Here is a 15,415-nt window from a genome sequence, read left to right on the forward strand (position 1 = left end):
TTCAGTTTGGAAAATACCAATTTTACATTATTCTCTTATGACCCTGAAAACATCTTTAATGTTTTGGTTCATCAACAACTATTGCTCTAGGAGTGAACTTAGTACAAGTTCAGAAGGTCGCTGTGATAGTTATTTCTCACAGATTTAATGGGGCCAAATTTCAATGCAGCAGAAGCCCAGGTCTTTCTAGAACTGCGTTCATAAAACTTCAGTTTTCACCACAGACCCAAAGTTCTAACAGGAAGTACATTTTATTCATACCCTTCCATTTAAAATTGAATTTTCTAACTACTAAAGGATTTCTCTAAATTACTTTTTTCTACAACTCGTTTGAAAAACTTTGGGTCTTCAAATTCTTTTTTGAAAATCACAGTTGAGGCCTGAATCAGATTTGTAACTCAAACAACTTCATAAATCTGTGTTTCACAATCACAGCTCCCAGCAGAACATCTCAAGTGGTGAAAATTGAAACTTGGAAGTGTAGTTCCAGGAGACAATCCAGGTAACCTGAAGGAGTTTTATCTTCTAATATGAGCAAAGACCAAAGCTAATTGGCTTTTGCATCAAGACTCTTTGCTGCTCACTAGAAGACTTAAACTGGATTGAACTAGAGTATGATGAGATGGGAGGACTGATTCTAAAAAGAAAAGAGGCTTGTAATAGAATCCCTCCGTTAATGACAAACACAAGCCATAATCTGATATACTCTGCTTATAGTGTCCACTACTAAAGCATGCTCCATACAGCTGGAAGTTAAGCATGAGGTTCTGGATGAGACTACACACTTTTATGAAGCATCTTTAAATCTTTACCAGTATTACAGGTCAAATTAGCATGCAAAGAGCCTTAATTTACTAGCCCTGTCACCTGTCTTTCTTTTCCTCTATAAATACTTAGTAGTTTTTCCAGCATCAATGTCTACTGGCATCTTCCTTCTTGGTATACAAGTCTGCTCCTGTTTTCATAGGTGATGTCTATGCTTTTCATTTAAAAAGCCCAAAATTCCCTTCCTCCCTCAAATCAGAATCGAACCCCAGTATGATCTAAGACTTTCCAAGTAGTTATGATGGGGACCAAAGACCAGAGAAGGTACTGCTAGCAAGAGCCCTCCACCTGTTGCTCCAAGAAGTGCTGGCTACACTGCAGCAAGTCTTGCAGAGAGGATCCAGTGGCTTCTGTGGTAATAGAAGCCAAGAGGGAAACATCAGTGAAATACCTCAAAGGAATTAAGATGTGTTGCTCTAAGAAGGTGACATGGCCGACAGCCCAGCTGAAGTGCCACTACACCAATGCATGCAGCATGGGCAACAAACAGGAGGAGTTGGAAGCCACCATGTCTATCAGTGGACAACAGAAGAGCTATGGATGTCATCCATCTGGACTTCTGCAGACTAGATATAAGGAAGAAATTTTTTACAATGAGGTTGGTGAGGCCCTGGCACAGGTTGCCCAGAAGCTGTGGATGCCCCATCCCTGGAGACATTCAAAGTCAGGTTGGACAGGGCTCTGAGCAACCTGACCTAGGTGAAGATATCCCTGCTCACTGTAGGGGGGTTGGCCTATATGATCTTTAAAGGTCTCTTCCAACCCGAACTATTCTATGATCCTGTAATTCAATTTCCTGAATAATGTAACAGCTTTGCAGTGTCCATTTCATTAGAACTTTGAGGATTTGGGGTTTTTTAGTCAACACACTAAGTGCTCCAGTAGTGAGAAATACTGAAATAAGTTGAATCAATTATTTAAAATTGGTGATCATCAAAGGCATAATAAAACAAAAATATTTCTCCCTTGTAAAGTGCTTTTGAGACTGGAGGACAAGAGCATCTGTGCAAGGATAACTTTCATTAGTTTCTCATTTTAGGGACTGGGAAACAAAGGTACACATGACTATTCTCATTGCTGAGGACATCATCTGCAAAGATAGAAAATAACCTAAGCTCTTCATTTTCAATCCGATCCCTTTATATCACTCCAAACTTGTGGAGTAGAAAAGCTTGTAGGGAAGAGTCTATTTTTATCAGGCCAAACTGATAAAACAGAAAAAAGCAGATGAGCTGATAAAGGCTTGAAATCCTTCTCATTCTTCCTAAATACAACATGTCGGTTAAAAGTGAATTGCAAACATGACTTCGTTCTATAAATGGTGCCATTGTTATACCATCACAGCTATATTACTGATTGTCTCCACAAAGCATTATCAGTTTGACTGCTTGACACTAAATGGATGGAAACTCATGATAAATAGGCCAAGAGCGCCCCTTACCAATAGAAACGCCGCAGTGCGACCCACAGAGATTGATGTTACTCTCGGAGATGGCAGCCATGCGGATTTGGTCAAATGCCCGTGTGAAGAAGGTAGCGAAGGTGCTGGCAAAAGCAACAGTTCTGTCACGAGTGGCACAACCAACCGCAATGCTCACCTGAAAAGAGGAAGATTGTACAAGAAGAGCGAATTCTTCATTTATCAATTGTTTCCAAGAGATTAGCTGTGGGACTTCCTACCGAAAACTTTAGTGGGAAGCTCTCAATGCACATTAAAAATTTCTGTCCAGCCCTGTGCCTAACTGTTCACTTTTCTGAGAAGGAAAGGAGGCAACTCTCCCAGTATCTATTCTCCAGCACCTCCTCTGCTCCTTACCTCAACTGCTAGTCGTTATTGTTAATGCTTACTGGCACTTCTTTTCTTTATCTGCTCCAACCAGCCACTAACAGAGTTTTAAGATTTATCCCCCTCTTTCTTTTCCTGGATGAAAGGCTTACACTTTCAGTACAAAGGACATGGTTTCATTATCTTCAGCAGACAAAAATCATCATTACTAAAGTAGGAATGGATTTACCTGTGTTATTTGGATTGGTATTTACTAAAAGGGCCCTTCTTCAGCAAAATGAAAATCAGAACAAGGCCCTTAAACATTTTATTGCTACAATTACCCCATACATGTATTTTACACAGAAACTGGTCTGCTTTTCATGGCAAATTTCTCCTAAGCTGTTGTAGATCCAAAGTGTCCAACTCAAGCTCATGAACCTGCCCTAGTGTAAAATTTGGAAGAGACAGTCCATGGGTTCTTTGGTCATAAGTCATTAAAGGCAACAACAAGTTTCTGCCTGAATTTGTCTCTTTAATTTCATTTGCTTCAGTGAACCCATACAAATGGCAACCAAAGTCTCAAACAGATGACTTATCAAATTATTTTATCTTTTTTGTACAAAAGACATCAGGCTAAATTTATTAACTGTTTCTCTGTCCTCATCTTTATACCTCAGTCTAGTGTGGAACTCATTGCCACATTGTGACATTCCTTTTCTTGTGAAGAAAACAACCCAAACCCTAAAAAGTCTTTTCAGTTAAATCTCTACGAATCACACTTTGGAAAGTATTATTATTTACATATTGCCATCTCCTTGTGTTATGCTGAAACACAGACAATATGACCATAAAAATAAAAAGAGGAGGGGATTTAGGAAAGAAGAATCAGAAGCATTCCTGTTGTATTACATTTGTCAGCTTTTGCCATAGCCTAGTTTTTCCCTAAGAAGTGAGCAAGTCAAATTAAATACCCATGAATACACATATGAAAAGCAAATACTAAAATACCACTCTGAAAACTTGGACTGAATGGTCTCAGATCCTGCTGTGTAATACCAGTATTTCATAAACTCAAGCAACCCATTACCATGTTCTGTTCAGCAATGTAGCATTCAATGTAGCGACTGGGATGTTCTTTCTTAAAAAGCTCTGAGAAGGTGGAGTTCTTTGTGTCTCCATCCAAAGCAATCACTCGATCATTAGCATGGCCCAGTTTTGCAAGTGCCACACCGTAAGCTTTGCGGGTAGCCCACTAGGAAAAGAAAAATATAGCAGTACTGTTATAATGTCGTTTCTAGCAGCTCTTTTTCCCCCATTTTCTTGTTTTTCCCATGTGTGCAAGCACATACAATTAAAACCCATCAGGACAGATACCTGTGCTGAAATCAGCAACTCCCTACCGATCTGGCTAGGAGACTTTGAAAGACTTGGTTTCCAATCATGGAAATTCACTTAACCTCATAGAGTTTCTTTAATTTTAAAAAAACATAACATAGTTTGGATAACTGATAACGATCACAAAATGAAGAAGAGTGATTTGAGTATTTATACTTCAATATACAATGCCCAGTGAGATGAATGTCTGTGTGTCACTCCACAGAAGCAGGTGTTTACCAGGATACTCAAAATAGGAGAGAAGAGGTAGGTAGTTGAAATGTGAGCAAGGAATAACACAAAGCCTCCTGCCTTCTATTAAGATATCTGACAAACAATGAAAAAGGAATAGAGTACCTTTTCTCCCACTTTGTAAGTTGGTGGAGATGGCATCTTAATGTTTCTAATATTTACTATGGGTGCATCTTCTTCCGGGAGGGCTGGAGAAAGCTTTTTCTTATTTTGGATTTTGTCATCTATTTCCTGAATGACTTGTTCAGCCATGTTTTTTGGAAGGGGCTTCCCATGCCAGCTTTCCTTATCTTCAACACCTGTGCATTTAAAAGTACATTACAGATAAGAAAAAATATAAAAACTATTTAAGTTTTCTGCTGCAGATTTTACCCAGATGAAAGTGGAGGATAACGAACTAGTACAGTCTCTCAAGAACTGCCTAATTATTCCCACTGTAAACAATCACAATAGTATTCAATTGCATTAAGACAGACATGTTCAAATACATAAGAGAAACAGTAAAATTCCATACATAAATAGTAAAATTCCATATATTCTGAACTAGTGATAGAATTCCAGCATCATCTTCTGAAATTGTTTTTAACTTGGCACCTAGGCGACCCAGTCCATAAGCGTGGCAAGCAGTACATAGTAAATCAGTGTTAACAGTTAACACGAAATTTCAACAGTGAGGTCTAATTAAACAAACTCAGATAAGTTTCAAGCAACAGTTTTAACCCAGCTAATTCAAACAAGACCTGATGTTTTACAGCTTTATTTTAATAGCTTCTGATGACTTTTATCTTTGTGCACCCAGCACTCACAGCAAAATTACCTCTCTGGCTGATATGCTGCTTTTCACTGAGTAATTGCTAAGAATGATGAATTCTTCTTGCTTAGTCAATGAAAAGGAATGAAGATATTCACTCCTGTTAATTAATATTTGTCTGGTCAGAAAGACAAATTCATAGAGTGCAGCTAAAAGCTGTAGCTGAACAGAATCACGGCAACCCTGACATGCTGAATATGCATTTACTCCATTCTATGGATACAGTGCTCATTAGCTAGCACACATCTCACTTGCAAGAACCCAAATCCTTTTCTTAGCACTAATGCTGCTGAGAAGTGTAAGAGTTTGAAAGACTTCCTGCATGCTGTTGCTCAGATGTGTAGGTACACATTTGTCCCCTAGAGAATGACATTTAGGTAAGTTTCACGCCACATGAAAACTAAAAAAGGATTTTAGAGGCAGCATGAACTCCAAAAGTCAAACAGCTGTTAACCTGTGAATAATTTCTAATTTCTATACTACTCCTGTATCTCAATGAATTACACATCAGATCATATGAAATAACTTGCAGTATGAGGTAGCTTATGCACCACATCTCATGCAGCTTTGTCAAAACTGTTAACGTAGCATCCCTCCTCGTTTCCTATGCATTTATGCTGCCTAGCTGGTAACAAGCAGACACAGTTATCTGCAACACCAGTAGCAGGGAGCTTCCATGACAAAGTTACTCCCTTCTCAGAGTAGTTTCTGTGAGTCTAGGGATCAAAAGCAAGCCAAGAAGGTTGCCCTCTTGTGCTAGGGCAATTTTCAAGACATACAGTCCAAAGTTCTCCCCTGCCCTCACCCATCTTCCAGACTGGAAAAGACTTTTCAAATAGAACACCAACCTTCTTCTAATGTATGAAACATTAAACTTCTATATTTTCTAATGATTGCACCTTTATTGCTGCACTACGTACATATTATTATACATGTGTATGCAAAGCAGTAGATGTTTAATTACCTGATATGCCTCTGCCTTTAAAAGTCTTCGCAATGATAGCCGTTGGCTGATGTTTGGCCTGGCCAAAGGCTTTGCAAAGTTCCTCCACACTGTGCCCATCAACGATGATTGCATGCCAGCTAAGAACACAAACAGATCAACTGCTTCTAAAGGGTTTTAGCATGTGACACTCTCTGATAGTTAGCAATAACAATAATGAATACTAACATCATTCTAATGCAGTGTCTTTTAAAGAGACCCAAACTATGTCAGAAACATGAAATAGAATTCATTTGAGACCATAAAATACCATAGTCCCTCTTTTATAATGCAAAATGTCACAGAGGGACTAGCAAAATTCACTAAGTTATCCTACATTTATTCAGACATAGTAGCCATTTTTAATCACAAGAGCAAATCAGACATCTAGAAATCAATTAAAAAACTGACAATGAAAGTTGAGTAATTGTTACCATGACCTTCTTTCTGCTATGACAGTACATCTGGTCACACAAAGTTAAAAAATCTGGTTTTAATGCGACAAAAATCCTCTGAAGAACTTATCTGAGTAAGCAATCCTTTTATTTCTCCTCTAAACAAAAAATTTTGCCAATTCTCCTGCTGTAGAATTTTGTAATAAAATAATAGTGATAAAGATGGCCAATATCAAGCATTATGAAAGACCATCCTTGGTGATGGTATCCTTCAGAGATGAAAGCTCATGTGAAAAATTTCTGCAAAGCAAATGAAACATACAGCTTCAAATGGGAGATGACACCAAACTTCTTCCAATCACATACCCAAAGGCTTCACAGCGTTTCTGGTAAATCTCAACATGATGCTGCAGAGGAGCAGGGTCACTTTGTCCAAGACGGTTAACATCAAATATAGCAACCAGATTATCGAGCTTGTAAAGCCCAGCAAAGGCCATTGCCTCCCAGACAGAGCCTTCAGACAACTCTCCATCTCCAAGCAAACAATACACTCGATAGCTAGAAGAAGAAATTAAAATTAAAAGAAAAAAAACCAAATCCCACAACAAAAAAACCCCAACACCCCAAAACAAGGTTTCACATGTAAGCACAGTTAAATCGACAGCAAAACCCCTCTAACAATTCACTGCTTTTTCTATGCCAAACTCAACACCCATTGCTCAGTGCGTTCACCTCAGATAATCTTACACAACCTTAGAGAAATTAAAATATTTTTGAGCTGTTACACATGAAAAAAAATAAGATGAGAAATTCTATTCTCTTTCTTAAACTTTCATCTCAGAAAAAAAAAAAAAAATAAAAATCAAGCCTTAAGTCTTCTATTGCAGGGCATGAATGAACCAGCCGATCACTCTGCCACTGTGACTCAGCAAGATCGCCAACAATGCATGAAAGATTACTGTCTGCTGCTTCATTCCTCCCATGTACTCTCTGGAAGGACAACTAAGAATTTAATTTCAGGAAATCTATAAATTATGGATGAACTCAACTATGAATTAAAGCATGTTACATAACCAGATTCAGTATTCTGGAAAAAGATAACCAGCATGGTATGACTTTGTGGATGATTTCTCTGAACACTGAAGATTTTTAGTTAGGTAAACTCAGGTAGCAGGAGCACTGCCTGATTTCTATGGAACTCAGGCACTGTATTGGTTTTTTTATTGCCACCCTCTTTTTTTGTATGACAAAACTTTATATGTGAACTTACAGTAAATTAGCTGTCAAATACAGAATTTTAAAACAAAATAACCAAGATGGCTCTTTTTTTAACTAGACATTAAGCTATAATAGACTTTTGATGTGAATCCCACCTGCCTTCAGCTAAATCTGAACTCCTTCCACATAAGCTGCTCCCCAGTACTGCATGCAAGACCACTTTTTTCTTCTGTCATGTAAGCACTGGTTAGATTTTTTCCACACGTAGCATCTGCTAAACTCAATTAAAATCAGCAAGTCATCTTTCACAGAAATGATTTCAAGCTAGTGAAGTGTAGGACACATTAACTGGGCAGCCTGTGCTCAAATGTACTAGAACTGTCACATAAAATATATCAACTACAACAGGCTATTTTCCTCCTCATACAGATTTGCCTTTAGACATCTACTTTTCCTGTGCACAAAACAAATGGCAGAAGCAGTCATTTTTGTCTTCATGGAGCTGAATGCCTCTCTGATAACATTTTGAAGCCCTACTTTATGATTCAGTGGTGCTATTACTGACCATAACAGTTCCTTATCTAGATATATGTTCTCCATTATTTGTCATCTGACTTTGAACAGACACATCTCCAGTCTGTCTTCCTTCTAAGGGGACACATACCAGTCTCAAAATGGCTAATGGAAGTCAGAGGCTGCTCCACATCTTGCTGTCTTCTCTGTTTGGGAACATCACGTTGCAATACTGTCAGGTTACAAAAGGGGCACATATAGGCACTAGTTCTTGCTAATCTTTAAATACTTGCTAGTTTCACTGGCCACGGCTTTGTAATCTAGGCCAGTAATCCATAATTTAAAACCTCAATTTGAGATCAGATTTGGGAATGGAGACTAAAAATAAAGGTTTGGGTCTTATTTTTTCCTAATTGAGATAAGAATATGATTTCTTTTCACAAAATATTCCCATTGACTGACTCTATTATGAAATATGAAGATGGAATTACCTGGCTCTGTCAAAGAATTTGCCAGTGTATGCCATTCCACATGCAGCACCAAGACCCTGACCGAGGGATCCAGTGGCCACATCAGTGAATGTTTGTCTCTGAGAATAAAAAGACAATTATTTTACAGTAAAGAAATAGAGGAATTAAATTCCAGTGCTAGAAGATGGTTCAATATACACCAAAATTCAGCTTCTCAGGCATAACAATACAATACAAGTCCCTCCAAAACTTGCCATTCCCCTTCTTTCCCTGCAATGCCTGTACCTTGATGATCAGTATCACAAGCTGGCTAGGCTGTCTGAGAGGGAAGGGTACCAATGGCCAATGAAATTTTCAGCTATGCCTTGGATGGCAGCAGTTAAGAATTGATGATTTTGTGTAAAAAAAGGATCAACTGAAACCTTTGGCTGGGAATGAAAAGACCAAATAACTCAAAGCTTCTTAAAGGACAAGAAAAGCCATGCAGAAACTTGTTTTAAATGGAAAATATTGACTGTAGGGGAACTTTACTAGGACAGTAAAGGTCATTTTTACATGCTCATTCAAACACAGACACTTACTCAGTTGTGAAGCCATAAATATCACCATCCTTCTTATAAGTCTTTATCTTTCCTGTACTATAGCTAGCAACCAAGAATCGCTGCAAGATATATGCGCTACTTGTTTTACAAAATTCACCACCTTATATCAAAGGTTATAAGCACTCACTGGCACTGGGTGTCCTTCTAAGACAGAATCAATTTTCCTCAAGTTCAATAATTCTGTTTCTTGCAGAAAGCCAGCCTCTGCCCAAACAGCATATAAAATTGGTGCTGCATGACCCTAGAAAAAAAACATGAACTTTAAGCAAAGCACAAATTTCACAATATCCTAGTAACACGACAAAATTCTGCAAAGTTGACAAACCCTGGAATCAGGTTCTTATGTCAACTAGGAAGGCACTGAGTTATAAAACACTTTCATTTTTACAATGCAACATTCGTACTGATGCTTGTTTTCAGGTCTCCCATGCCCCTGCTTAGAGCACCGTACACAATTGACTGCAGTTAAGGCAGAAAGAATGCAGCACTCTCAAGGGCTATTTAGGACATCCTTGAGGAAATCAACATGGAAGGCTAAGAAGGTCTCTGGCAGCCATGGAGTTCCAATTCCAAGAAGTAGTTTTGGTATCCATACAAACCCCTTGACTCAATTTGCTTAGGTACCACTTTCAAGAACAGAGCCCTGTTCACTAAACTAGCGTAAACAGACGGATGAGCAAGTGCTAGCCCATTAGAACTTCTTCAATACATATGTATTCAAGGTAATATGCAGTGAGTGACAACAGTAAAGATTTTAAGCTTTAAACACTTGGATCCTTGTGGCCAGGTCTGACTGAACAACTGCAAAGTAGTAGTTATCTTCCACTCGTGGAGTTATTAGAAGTCAAAAAGGCCTGCAGAGGTTTGAAGCCACTTATCAACTCTGGGCAGAAACCCAGATTCATTAGAGAGAGGTAAGGCAAACATGAAGAAGCAGCTCTCATTGCTTTACCACCTGAGCATTAGCTGCTTGCTTCTCATCCAGTTACTTATTTCAGATACACACTATCAGCTACACAGCACTATTGTAAGCCACCATGTGAGAAACTCTTGACTCAAAGATGGAACCTGCTTCACTGGAGTACTTAATCTGCCATTTTTTACATCATTATGTTTTCTGAAGGCCCTTCAACTGCCTTTATGTCCCTGTGATTTGCAAGGGCTTAATGCAAAAGGGATAGAAATGCTAATGGCCAGTCCAGATTGTGGTTTTATCTGTTTCCTGAAACACAGAGGCTTCAGAAGTAGTACTGACTTTAAGATCATACTGGCACAGTAGGAATGCCAACTACTCACGAACCTACCATAACTATTTCACATAATGCTCCCCTGAAAAGCTGGCAGTAATCGGTGCATATTGTGGCGTGACTGCAGGCATATCACCACAGCTGCATTTAACAAGTAGAGCACAAAAGCTAGCTGCAACTTACTCATTAGAAAATTGGTTAAGCCTAAATATAACAGATGTTAATATTTCTTGATAGATTTCATAGAAAATATAATATTTATTATTTAACACTAGAACAAAACAACTGAAGTTAGTGAAGTCTTACCAAGACACATTATATGACACTTTCTAAATATTTTTAAGTTATGCTACAACTTAACCAGCTTCTATTTGTCTTTCTGAAGTAAACAAATTCCAAGCTCTCAAATATTTCCAATAGACTTCTGTGTAGATGCAAGCATAAGTAAGCATTAACTCAAGGAAGACAACCTGATTTAATTTACAGACAGACAGCTCTTTACTAGCGGACTGCAACAGTATAGCATAACAGTTATTGTTTTACCTTTGAAAGAACAAACCGGTCGTTGCTGGCATTTCTGGGATCTTGCACTTTGTATCTCATGGTATGGAAAAACAGCACAGACATAATCTCTGCTGCACTGCAACATGATGTAGGATGGCTACAAGTCAAGACAGACCCAAGATTACAACTTCTCATAATTGTTTGCTCAGGACCGTATCTTTAAAATACCACTTTACCAAGTCCCCTGCTCCTCAGCATTAATACACAGTCTTAAGTGTTTTTGATGACCCATCCCATCTAACATTACCCCAATGACAATTAGTTGTACTTTGAGACAAAGGGAGCCTTCTTATCTAGTTAAAGTGGGTATTAAAAGACAGACCCTGGTGACAGTTCAAGGACATAACTTTTGGAGCTCTGTTCTTCTTCATGCCAAGGAACACCACACTAATCAGTGACTGTGAAGCACGGGAAGCCGTATGACCCTCTGCTTGAAAACATACTTTACTGATTTATCTGGCAGTAGAAATTCACACTGGTACAGAGGAAACAATGACAGCGTTCCACAGTATTTTAGCCACTCACTGAGTAAAGGAATTAAAAACATGGCATCATGACTTATTCAGGCCCCATTGCACAGGCAGGGACTTGTAACGCAAGACTGTATTTTGTAGAAAGTTCTGGAACATTTAGAACTGTATCACATAGGTACCATTTTCTTTTACTATGTTAAAGCAGATAGAACTAGAATGCTGATTTCTAAAGAGAACATTAAATAATACTTGTACTTCATCTTCTACTGAATCTGGACACAGAAATTTGCTGTCTCCAGTAAAAACCCAGAAGCACATTGTAAAATAGTCATTTGCTTAATCTTTGGCTAAGAGAAGAACCAACATTTTCTACATTTACACCTATATCAGGCTGAAATACTGAACTAGTTGGTTTGTCAAACATTTGTAAGTATCTGGGATAGTGTCTCCCATTGAACCATCTGGGATGACTTTTGCAACAATAACTTGACTTAGAAATATGCAGGCTCAATTCAGAAGAAAGGATGCCATATTGTAGCAACAAGTAAAATTACATGAGAAGAGTTATTTCCAAGTGGCAAATACTAGGTTATTCCAAGACAAGGTATATATTTAATTTGAAGTGTAGTAGAGGGCATACAATTGATTTTATTTATCTACTTTACTGTGATTTTAAAAAATTATGACTGTAGCTTTTACGCACCTTGAAAGCATGGCACTACTTGACCACCTAAGTGTATTAGCTTTGGCTTTTCACTTGTGATAAAGCTTATAAGGGGTCAGGAGTCCCTTTAAAAACCTCTACTGAGTGCAGAAAGTAGCATTTTTCAGATTTTAGTGGTGTAAACAGGATCATTCTTGACATCAGTGGTTGCTACTGAGGTACAGCAAAGTGAATGATGAAGGTTATGGCTGCAGAAATCTGCACCAGCCTTGAAAACAACTTGCAGTCTCATCTCTCTTTCTCTTCTACCAACATTTTTTTTCATCTTTAACATGATACTCTTAAAATATTTGACCCTTCTTGTAAAACAGCACAAACTTATTAAGAAAGTGTCACATTTCTTTTCCCACATGTACATTTACCATGCATGTTAGGATTAGACAACACTTTCAGTAGAACTTTAATCAGAATATTCTCTTCTTGTAGTAATAAACCTTCCCCCCACCCCCAACAGTGCTGTAATAAGAGAATGAAAACATGCAAAACACTAGCAAAATTTGAATTACGGTTAGTGTCCATCCCTTAGTAAGTACTCACACACAGAGAACCAAAAGAATTAGCTTTAAACCATGGTTCAAACATATTAGTAAATATATATGTATTTGAGTTAATTAATAAGCCTTACATGCTTGTTTAAAGCTTTCATTCCTTTAATTTTATTAACTTTATACTTAACCATACTTCTATGAACTCCTGGTCTTGGTAAAAAAAGTTTTAAACAACCTAAAATGGTAGCATGTGGAAATAAAAAAGTAGAAACATTTATTAAATTACCTGAAAATAATAAAATAATAATAATAAACCTTGTTAAAACTACAGGTTAAATGACTTTCTACTCTCAAAAATTACCAAAAATTTAACTACATAATGGATACCAGAAATCATTCTACAAATAACTACCTCATTTTCTCGAAATACAGCCATATGAACCACATCTACTGGTCTTCTCTTAGCTTATACTCTTCTAGAAGTTCTGTTAAAAGAACTCCTTATTAAGCCTAGCAAAGTGTATCTGGATTACTTGTACAAGGGGAGAAAAAGACACAGCAAGTCATTGCCACTGTCACCACACAATCCCACACATTTTGTTCCCGCCTGGTGAACAATCCAGAACTCTGCAACAGTGGCCCCATTAACATGCTTCTCTGCCAGATAGCTTCTACTGAAGAACTGCCTCAACTTTGAAATACAGCCCTTTAGTAGAAAACTGAACTAAAGTACGCTGGAACAACAAAATCCTTGATCCACACAAATCAAAGGTAAAATAGTTACTTCCACATAGTTTTTTATTACTCTACATCAATTCATATTAGCTCAATCTACACATTTCAACTAAAAAGAATAGTGGTGGAATGTTAAATGGAATACTGAGTGAAAGACAAAAGCTGAAAAAAAATCAAAAGAGAAAATAACCTGCAACAAATGATCATACCGCATGTTATGAAACTTAACTGCCTCTTAAGAAACACTTGCAACTTCCACTTTTAAGAATTTAACCATCTAATTCTAGGAGGCCAGGAACCATTTCACAATATCAGAAATGTATCATTAGCTACTAAAAAACCTCTACGAGTTTTGATGAAAATGTCCACACTTCTTATCTAAAAGAAAAACTTCTTCCACACCCAAAACCAAGTAAGTTCAATCTTTATAACTTAATCAAAACGTTTCCCCACCTAAGGCTTTTTAAGCACAATTTTTTTTCCAGCTCACTGACTTTTTCCACTGCCTCTGGTAAAGTACTCAAAGTGATACATTTGAGCATCTTCAGGATCAGACTGCCTGGTCTTTTAGCTCTTGCCCAGACAAAGGCCACAATGTAACAAAAGTTAGAACAAGTTAAGACTGCAACAACTGGTGTGTGAGATTCACCACGGAACCACCTGTGTTGCAACATATGTCACAGTTTACGGAAATTACTTCCTTGAAAGTAGCAGGCAGGTCCCTTTTTGTTTGAAGTGCTTTTATTGCAAGTATTTCCTCCAGCTTTACAAACTACACCTTTAACAAACACAAATTTCCTTAACAGAGTCAATGCAAGCATTACAATTCTTATTAACTGTAAGCTTCTATTTAAATTTAACTTGCATCCAAACATTTTTCTACACTCCTAGTGTATACCAGCAACTTAATCAAAGCTTACTGTCTCGTTCGGGTTTTGGACAACACATTCATAATGTGTAGAAGCTGTTTTAGAAATGTACATGATCTACGTAACTGCAACAGACTCTGAATGTCTTTTTCATTTAGGCACATTACTACACCATCATCTTGGTAACCAAATCTTACTAGTTATGAAAATACATGGCTTCCCTGCAGAGCCCATCTTTCATAATCTGGTTGTGCCATAATTTCAGACTCTACAGAACTTCAGTGCTAGAATAAACTTGCACAATTAAAGAAATGCTTTTGAGCAAGAAGTACTCAGTATTGTAGCATACATGAAACAGGAATAAAAAGCTTGAGTAAAACTCCTTTTAGTGTTTCTTCATCAGCATGGGGAGAATGGTTTTACTATTGAATTTCATGGACCACAGAAGAAAAGGCTGTAGCAAGATGGCTATTCTTTAATAGCACATCTGACAAAACAGAAATAATTTTATCTGTAGATAAAGCAAGTGATACCATAAAAGCTCTGGGGCTTGCTTATTATGCACTGTAGAAGCTCAACACTGAAGCTGAAGCTCTACTAAGTAGATTTAGCACAATTTGTCTTAACTACAGTCTCACACAGGCTTGTGTAACACTGCCTGTACATTGTAGCATTGAAACAAACCAAGCATTAAAAGAGCAATTGTTGGGTATCCTGCACTTCCCTTTCCAGACTGGACCAAACAAGCCACAGCTTTGTAAAAACCTGCTCCTGTGGCTGGCAAAGAGTTTCTCTGTGTCCCCACTGCATTTTACAGGAAGAACCAAAGCAGCGTTTCCATTTGCTGCATGCAAAAGGAATGAGTAAAGTTCAGTTTCTGTAACCCTTGAGGAAGGGCCACGTGGGTTGCCCATGCCAGACACAGGGTGGGCACTGCAAGGCAATTCAAAGCAGCAGCTTTAAAATATCTTATACACCACCTTCTCCACGCAAACCTCAGCATCAGAAGGATTCCTTCGACTTTTGTTTTTCCTTTAAACACTACAGCCAGTTTCAAAGAGGTCCAAAGGAGGAAATTGCAACAAGATGGGCTATATTAAAAAAA

General features: G+C 37.9%; 1 protein-coding gene across 2 annotated transcripts in view; it reads right to left on the bottom strand.

The window, feature by feature from the left end:
- The window catches only part of LOC104413110 (transketolase-like), an 18,710-nt gene extending 7,554 nt beyond the window's left edge, over positions 1-11,156 (bottom strand). The window contains exons 1-8 of one of the 2 annotated variants that reach the window (XM_010024027.1): positions 11,001-11,156; positions 9,338-9,451; positions 8,630-8,727; positions 6,774-6,965; positions 5,995-6,113; positions 4,325-4,518; positions 3,681-3,845; positions 2,267-2,423 (exon numbers count right to left, since the gene is read on the bottom strand). In XM_010024027.1, the coding sequence (XP_010022329.1) occupies positions 2,267-2,423; positions 3,681-3,845; positions 4,325-4,518; positions 5,995-6,113; positions 6,774-6,965; positions 8,630-8,727; positions 9,338-9,451; positions 11,001-11,156 (1,195 nt within the window). The remainder of the gene's footprint in view (positions 1-2,266; positions 2,424-3,680; positions 3,846-4,324; positions 4,519-5,994; positions 6,114-6,773; positions 6,966-8,629; positions 8,728-9,337; positions 9,452-11,000) is intronic. The other variant, XM_010024028.1, reaches the window with a different exon arrangement.
- Between the last annotated feature and the right edge of the window lie 4,259 nt (positions 11,157-15,415).

The sequence above is a fragment of the Nestor notabilis genome, unplaced genomic scaffold (genome assembly GCF_000696875.1).
Source record: "Nestor notabilis isolate BGI_N333 unplaced genomic scaffold, ASM69687v1 scaffold13321, whole genome shotgun sequence".
NCBI classification, from domain to species: Eukaryota; Metazoa; Chordata; class Aves; order Psittaciformes; family Psittacidae; genus Nestor; species Nestor notabilis.